Here is an 8,690-nt window from a genome sequence, read left to right on the forward strand (position 1 = left end):
AAGTGCTGATTGAAAGGCTGACGAAAAACGCCGAACCCGTCTGAAGACGGGAAAGGGCAAAGAAGAAGAACTGGTTGATTAAAAAAAAAAAAAAAAAAAAAAAAAAATAACAAAAACAAATTGATAACCGACGTCAAAGTTCACGATTTACCGGTATTTTTTAAATCGCTTTATCTCGGGATCTAGAAGTCGTAGAAGAAAAAGAAAAAATCCGTTGGTTCTCATTTTTCCTGCTCTATGAGTTTGAAACATCACCCAAGTAAGCGCAACTGATCTATTGATGCATTCAACGTGTGATCGCCGCTGGTTCCCGATTTCAAAATGATGCTTATCCTCAGTACCCCGTAAAGTTCAACTTCAACTGGCCACTCTATCCTTCACCCAAATCAACACCGTATTTATCTCATTACAAACACCAGTACCGTATTAAATTCGAGAGAGCCTCAAATTTTAATCCACGTCTTTTAATTTTATTTTTTATTACTATTGATAGTTATTTACAGAGGTGAAACTGACAATTAGAGTAATTGTCCCCTCTTTTAATTTTGTTCGCGAGTGACAAAAGAAATTCAGCATGTTGCCTTTTCGGAGGCTTTTGAGCAGGCAAAATTTGAGCAATGTGGCCCGACTTTTGACCAACAAAGGTTGGGGTAATGGGGAAAAATGTTTGGTTATGCCTGCAGGAGGAGGAATTAAATGCCAAAGCGGTGGTGGAGGTAAGTGTGAAATTCCATTGGAATCTGTGTACCTACTTAGTTTTAGAACTTTACAATGGTTGTCTACCATAGTTAGAAATATCTTTAAAGTTGGTAATTATGCAGAAGCCACGACAGTGGAAAAGAAAGCTCCTTTTTGTATTTAACCTAACCCTATAATAACACTAATCACTGCTCTAATTGTGAAAACTCCTTCTTGCATTTACCTAATAGTAACACTGGTCACTCACTGCTCGTTTATGCCAGTTCCTATGGTAGCAATCTTCCACTGACGTGACTTCTGCACAAGTACCCTAAAGTTAAGTAGGTATAGGTGATATCATCTGATCGACAAAAATCATGTTCTCAAACTAGCAACATTTTAATCATGGTAAGGGTTAAGTATTTAAGTAACGTACCTACAAAAAATGTTTTGCAATCCTAGGTAGGTTACATTCTCACATAATTTTTGCCATACGTACCTATAAAATGTAACTTTCCTTCGCTTTTAGCCCGTACATGCTTCCACTTTTACTTAATCACGATTTCTTTGTGGTGAAGCTGAAGCTTCTTCACAATTTTGTGGATATCACAGCATTACTAAGAGCCTCCTTCACTAATTCAGAGATAGGTATCTGATAATTTTTCTTTTTACTCTGGTAATGCCGCCACTGGTCGCTACTCGATTAAAGTAGCTACTCAATTGTCCTCACGAGGCTGCGAACCCGTTCTACCGTAAAGCTAACTAGGCCAATTAGAAGGTCTAGCTTAGAGAGCGAGCTCGGATGTCTGATGTTTGGAATATCGAGGTAGAAAAACTGTACTATCACGTCACGTGACGTAACTGTCCTCAATGAAATTACCTACAATATCATGGGAAAATTTTGAACTGGGCACATATTTCGGAATCCCAATGAGCTCACGTGACGTGATGGTAGTGTTTCTACCTTTAGACTCTTCAAAGAAAGCATGATAGTTATCCAGTATCCATTAATACATTCCCACGTTCTTGCATAACAACTAAAGTTGGTAATTATGCAGAAGCCACGACAGTGGAAAAGAAAGCTCTCTTTTGTATTTAACCTAACCCTATAATAGCATTAATCACTGCTCTAATTGTGAAAACTCCTTCTTGCATTTAACCTATAGTAACACTGTTCTATAGTAACACTGTGTTTTAACCCTATAGTAACACTGGTCACTGCTCGTTTATGCCAGTTCCTTTGGTAGCAACCTTCCACTGACGTGACTTCTGCACAAGTACCCTAAAGTTAAGTAGGTGTAGGTGATATCATCAGATCGACAAAAATCATGTTCTCAAACTAGCAACATTTTAATCATGGTAAGGGATCATAATACTCATGAACTCTGAAATCAAAACCAAGAAGAGAAGTTAATGTGTATGTGAGGAACAGTGGGATGAGAGAGAGAAAGAGAACGGGAATCGAACCCGTGACCTAGTGCGTACAAGGCAGGCTATCATTCAAGCTAACTAGGAGATCTGACCTGTGATGTGTAAGTACTGTCAGAAGGAAAACAGGATAGGAGAAAGGTAGCTGTTCCAAGAACAAACCTTATCTGTTAAGGAGATACCCTAAAGTTAAGTAGGTGTAGGTGATATCATCAGATCGACAAAAATCATGTTCTCAAACTAGCAACATTTTAATCATGGTAAAGGTTAAGTAACGTACAAAAAATGTTTTCCAATCCTAGGTACATAGGTTACATTCTTACATAATTTTTGCCGTACGTACCTATAAAATGTAACTTTCCTTCGCTTTTAGCCCGTACATGCTTCCACTTTTACTTAGATATATATTTAGAGAGAGGTCTGTTAGGCCAGCCACTCACTATCAGAGGGTAGACCTGACGACAGGTACACCTGATCAGGTCTACCTGATAGTAAGGGTCGAATTTTAAAACCGGATTACCTTTTAGGGGCGGTTAGGCTTACACCCGTATTTATGAACAAATATAAGGAAGTCCTTTGCAGTCGAGCAAGTGCTGAGCACAGGATTGCAATAATTCGGTATTTATAAATTTCCACTTTTACTTACATTTATATTTAGAGAGAGGTCTGTTAGGCCAGCCACTCACTATCAGAGGGTAGACCTGACGACAGGTACACCTGATCAGGTCTACCTGATAGTGTGTGACTGGCCTCAAGATGACAAGAGATGATCTTTCCAACACTTTTTTAAACTTCAAACCTTTATTCCAGCTCTATCTCTAATTCCATCCAATCCCCAACCATCCCCTCTCAACCTCCTTCCCAAACCTGCCTCCTCCTGCTTCCACGAACCGGGGTTCGACTCTCTACGACCGTTTCGTCCGTTTTTCCCCAAACCCGGCTTTCTATTCCACGGATACGGGTTCGACTCGATGCGACCATTTTCCTGCTGTGTAGACGAGACTTCCAACAAGCCAGATCCCGTGACGGGCCTGACCCCCAAGATGGTGGGCCTGCTGAAATGTCTGAGTGTGGCTATAAAGCCAGAGGCACACCGACATGGGGTGAACATCTTCAAGAAGCTGTTCCTAATGGACAAGACCGTACAGAGGATGTTCCCGAAGTTTGCGTGCGACGATGTAAATTTACAAGAATACTTTGGTATTTTCACAGGACCAAAAAGTCCCTTTACCTCAGGCTTACCTATCCCTGGAAGGGATTCTATATTATTATTTTTAAGAGCTTTTTAAACAATAATAATCAAAAGAGGTTTGATAGGTAGTTAAAAGAGGGGACTGTAACAACGAAGGCCTCATTGACCGAAAATCGAAGATAAAAGGACAGGATAGGAGAAAGCCAATCGTTCCGAGAACGAACCTTATCTCGTTCAGGCCAAATAATAATAATAATAGTGCTTATTTATTCGCCCCGCCTAAAGTTCGCCCCGAGCGGGAATCTGGGACGTAGCGCTATCTGTTTAGGATCAAGTTCTCCCGAGGCGGTAATTCCAAGAGGTAGGTAGCGCCTTGACCACTACACCACCGAGGTAGGTAGCGCCTTGACCACTACACCACCGAGGTAGGTAGCGCCTTGACCACTACACCACCGAGGTAGGTAGCGCCTTGACCACTACACCACCGAGGTAGGTAGCGCCTTGACCACTACACCACCGAGGTAGGTAGCGCCTTGACCACTACACCACCGAGGTAGGTAGCGCCTTGACCACTACACCACCGAGGTAGGTAGCGCCTTGACCACTACACCACCGAGGTAGGTAGCGCCTTGACCACTACACCACCGAGGTAGGTAGCGCCTTGACCACTACACCACCGAGGTAGGTAGCGCCTTGACCACTACACCACCGAGGTAGGTAGCGCCTTGACCACTACACCACCGAGGTAGGTAGCGCCTTGACCACTACACCACCGAGGTAGGTAGCGCCTTGACCACTACACCACCGAGGTAGGTAGCGCCTTGACCACTACACCACCGAGGTAGGTAGCGCCTTGACCACTACACCACCGAGGTAGGTAGCGCCTTGACCACTACACCACCGAGGTAGGTATTCCATACCTCGGCTGGGATTGAACCCACGCCCTCCTGTTTACCAGGCGAGCGCCTTGACCACTACACCACCGAGGCAGGGATAACCAGTGTCTCGCTGTGGGACCATAAATATAGAGATCAGCGCAGCCAAACCCTAACCAGCCTGGCTAGCTGGAGGTTACAAAGGATTTGTCAGGCTTCAAAGGAAAGCACAGATCCTCACGATGCGATGGTTGACTGCGTTCAGGACGGGCCCAGTAATCTTGGCTAGAGACCATCAACCTAAATCAAATGAGCCAGCCTAGTTAGCTTAGTTGGTAGTGCGTCTGCCTTGTAAGCGCTAGGCCGCGGGTTCGATTGCCGCCCGGGGCGGATTTTATCCTGATGGGATAATGTTCGTTCTCGGAACGGCTGGCTTTCTCCTATCCTGTCTTCCTTCTCTCTCCGATTTCGGGACGATAAGACCATAGCGTTTACAGTTCCCTCTGTCAAACTCTTAAAAAAAAAGGGACGATAAGACCATAGCAGTTACAGTTCCCTCTGTCAAACTCTTGAAAAAAAATAAATCAAATGAGGAAATTTATGGGTTGTTCAATTTTATCAAATTTCATTAATATTGTGGAAGACACAGGATATGTTTTAGATCATTACATAAGCACCGAGTTGAAACTTCGAACTTGTTTCGGTCAATCACTTTGCCCATACAGGTTACGCCATCAATGAATATCTAAAGGAGACCCTGGGTGCCAAATATTCCGAAGATGTCGAATGTGCCGTCGCCTACTTCTGGAAATTCGTCGCCTCTGAAATGACCGCTAAACCGCATCAGAAGTGTCCCAAATGTGGGTGTACTGTCCTCAAACGATGTTGAGAGGAAAGCGCCCCGAATGAAGGAGCTTCATGAAGCGAAGGGTCGTGTCCGTCATTTGGTGTCTTGGTCAAGGTCTGCTGAGATAGGGGATGTGTCCCAAATGTGGCACCTTTGGTGTTCTGATCACAGTGTCCTATATTATAAATAGTAGGATATTATCTTTTATGTTTAGGTATAGCTAAGTCTGTTTTTTTAGGGGCCCCTATTTTTAGGTTTGATAGAGGGAACTATAACAAGGGAGATCTTATCGTCCCGAAATCGGAAAGAGGACAGGATAGGAGAAAGCCAGCCGTTCCGAGAGCGAACCCTATCTGTTTAGGATGAAGTGTCTCCCGGGCGGGGATCGAACCCACAACCTACCGCTTTACTTTAGCTAAAAAGTATCTAATGATAAAAAATAACAACACACATGAAATTTGTTTGAATTATTTTATTTTTTTTATTAAATTAAAAATAAAAAGTATGTTCAAAAACTATGTCCTTTTTTTTCAAACTGAATTTCGAATCAAGTTAGAATGGTTCAGTTTCCCTTTAACTGTTTTTATTTACATGATACATTGAAAGAAAAAAAACGAAATCCTCTCTGGAACCTTAAGATTAATGACCGAGACCACAAAGTGAGTTTAAACGCCGTTTAACTTTTGGATTAAGCAATCTCATTTGTTGATTTCAAAATGTCTGGCTGGGGCACGATCGGGGAGTAGATCAGCTTAGTCTGGCTAGGGGAGGAGAGCAGCCTGAAATTTCCCTTGCTAAAGAAATACCTAAGGTTGAGTGCGAAGGGCATCCACCCGTAAAAATAGCCAAAACCAAATGTCAGCCCAAAGTGCTGATTGAAAGGCTGACGAAAAACGCCGAACCCGTCTGAAGACGGGAAAGGGCAAAGAAGAAGAACTGGTTGATTAAAAAAAAAAAAAAAAAAAAAAAAAAAATGCCAATCAGATTGCTAATCCAAGAGTTAAAATTCACTAAGATTGACAACGGAGTTTAAATTCACTTTGTGGACTCGACCATCGTAGAACGATACAACAATATTTGTGACCTTCCTGACCACAAGCAGATTCAAGAGAGGACTCCTAAAAATGCAAAATGATAGAACTAAAAGTAGGATAATGGGTACCTTAGTATGTACAAGACCTGTTGGAAATTAACATGGAACTTTCCTCTCTAAAGCTGTGTCCACACTTGGTCGACGGACGTCGATCGACGTCGACTTTGTGGACACAGCTCAAGACCGACTCCGTAAATTCACCCATGAGCACACGCGTCAAAATCGACATCAATTTGAGCCGAAACTTTTGACCAATTAGAGACGTCCTCATTTGTTATCGTTTTACCGAAGAACAAAACACCTAACCTGAGGACATAGGGCGGAGGTCACGGTCAATTTTTGCTGGTGTAAACTTTGGTCAATTTGCTTATAATAAAATATACCTATGCCATATTTTTATGTTCTTCCATTGTTGAAATTTTAAATCAAAATTGACCGTGATCTCGCACACCATTCCGAAAATCCTGACGATATCTTTTTTGGTTTCACTGTTTTAACGATTCTTATGAAAGAAAAATATATTAAGGCTTCCTTACATAATACAGAAATAGAGTATGGACCTAAGTAATAGTTTAATGTAACCTATTTACAAGACGATTTTTTCGAGCGAGGAAAAATCACCAGGGCCCCATTCCACAAACTCACTCGGCATTTCCCAGTTTTCGATTCTTATTCCGCGCAAAAAAAAAGGGTACCGTTTGTCAATTTCTGCGCATGGAGTAAAAAGTGTTGTGCGGCGTTGTTTCTGGAATGGGCCACGTGGGCCGCAGATGATTCTTATTAGTTTTTAGAGGTCTTAGTTATAGGCGTTAAGGTAAGAGTGATCGAAACACGAATATTCAATGGCCTTTGATTTTTTTTTTTTCTTTTTTTCATGTCTTTAACTACCTACCTTTTTTTAACCTATTCACGGAATGAAGTTCGAAAAAGTGTACGTTAAGTTCAATTCAAATATACAAAACCTAAAAATTTGGACCTCAAAATTTTGGATTGCAATACTTTCTCATTACTTCTAGCAGGTAATGGAAAGTAAAAATCAAAAAAAGGCTCGGTGACTTTTCCTCCTTCAGTTTACAAATAAAAAGTGAAAATATTACAAAATACATACAGGGTGTTCCTCCAGACGTTTTCAAAAGGAAACCCTGTATATCAGAGACGCTGAGAAAATTTATGGCCAGCACCACAACAAGAGTTTAAATTTGGTTTAACTCTTGGATAACACAATCTGGTTGGTTGATTTCAAACATTTCAGCCAATGAGATTGCTTGATCCAAGAGTTAAGCCGAATTTGAACTCGCATTGAGGTCCCGGCCATAACAGTTTTAGTGGAGACGTGTTTCTTCACACTGGTTAAAAACTGTCTTCACTGTTTTGACGAATGGCCAGGAACAACAATCTTTTAATTCAAGAGTTCAAGTTTAATTTTTGGATGAAGCTATCTGGTTGGTTCATTTCAAACTTTTTAGCCAATCAGAGTTTAAATTTGGTTTCACTCTTGGATAACACAATCTGGTTGGTTGATTTCAAGCTTTATAGCCAATGAGATTGTTTAATTCAAGAGTTCAAGTTTAATTTTTGGATGAAGCTATCTGGTTGGTTCATTTCAAACTTTTTAGCCAATGAGATTGCTTGATCCAAGAGTTAAGCCGAATTTGAACTCGCATTGAGGTCCCGGCCATAACAGTTTTAGTGGAGACGTGTTTCTTCACACTGGTTAAAAACTGTCTTCACTGTTTTGACGAATGGCCAGGAACAACAATCTGAGATTAAAAACTTTTAACTTTAACCTATGAGAATGAGGCAATCTGATTGGTTGATTTTAAATCGACTATGAAATTCAACCAATCAGAAATCAGTTTGACTTAAACAAAGGTCAGACTCAGATTGTGGTTCCGGGCATAAAGGAATGTTGAGAGAAATGTACATGTTAAGAAAATGTACATCAGAAGTTACAGAAAGATTTGAGACCCCAATGGGTCAACTTTGTATACGCGAGTATGCTAGGACATTTGCAAGATTGAACCGTGATCTGGAAAAAGGACGTAACGTCACTTACGCCCTTTTTCGGAAGTCTGCATTTTTGGATAGCAAATTTTATCCTGAACACGACTGTGAAAGAATCATCTTCCTATCTCTTTTCTACGACAAGTTATGGCCAATTTTGTGAATCTTGTAACGTTGTGTTCATTTGAAAATAAAAACTTCAAACGCGATTATCTCGAAACTATGTTTTTTTGCAGTTATGCCCTTCTTCCAGATCATTCCTCAATTGGAACCTGATTTGATTAATAATAGTTTTTTCTGGAATAACATTTTCATGAGTAACTATAAATTACACTGTTTGTTTTTGAAAAAACCTAGCCCAAAGTGAACTTTTCTGGGCATAAACTAAAATAACTAAGGTGGAATACGAGCTAAATCAAGATCTTCTGTGTAAATAAGGATTATAAGAATGGAAAAGGCATAAAATCAAATACAGGTTTGAAAAAACGCGTATTTTACTGGTTAAAACTGTGTATTTTAAAAGTTGAAGATCTCGATTGGTGGAGAAAAAACAGTTGGCAGTCTAATAATAGT

General features: G+C 40.8%; 1 protein-coding gene and 1 long non-coding RNA gene across 2 annotated transcripts; one reads left to right on the forward strand and one right to left on the reverse strand.

Annotated features, from left to right (window-relative positions):
• Nucleotides 1-379: 379 nt before the first annotated feature.
• LOC103506311 lies at nucleotides 380-5,062 on the forward strand. The gene is made up of 3 exons (XM_026821391.1): nucleotides 380-716; nucleotides 2,917-3,306; nucleotides 4,899-5,062. Exons 1-3 carry the CDS (start codon nucleotides 575-577, stop codon nucleotides 5,060-5,062), a joined length of 696 nt encoding a protein of 231 aa, XP_026677192.1. The 5' UTR covers nucleotides 380-574.
• A 1,000-nt stretch (nucleotides 5,063-6,062) lies between these two features.
• On the reverse strand, nucleotides 6,063-8,648 carry LOC113466200. Its single transcript, XR_003390671.1, has 2 exons — nucleotides 7,836-8,648; nucleotides 6,063-7,470 (listed from the first exon to the last, which is right to left on the reverse strand). It is a non-coding gene; the product is annotated as an uncharacterized LOC113466200 (long non-coding RNA).
• Between the last annotated feature and the right edge of the window lie 42 nt (nucleotides 8,649-8,690).

This window comes from Diaphorina citri, unplaced genomic scaffold (genome assembly GCF_000475195.1).
Source record: "Diaphorina citri unplaced genomic scaffold, Diaci psyllid genome assembly version 1.1 scaffold226, whole genome shotgun sequence".
Classification (NCBI taxonomy): Eukaryota; Metazoa; Arthropoda; class Insecta; order Hemiptera; family Psyllidae; genus Diaphorina; species Diaphorina citri.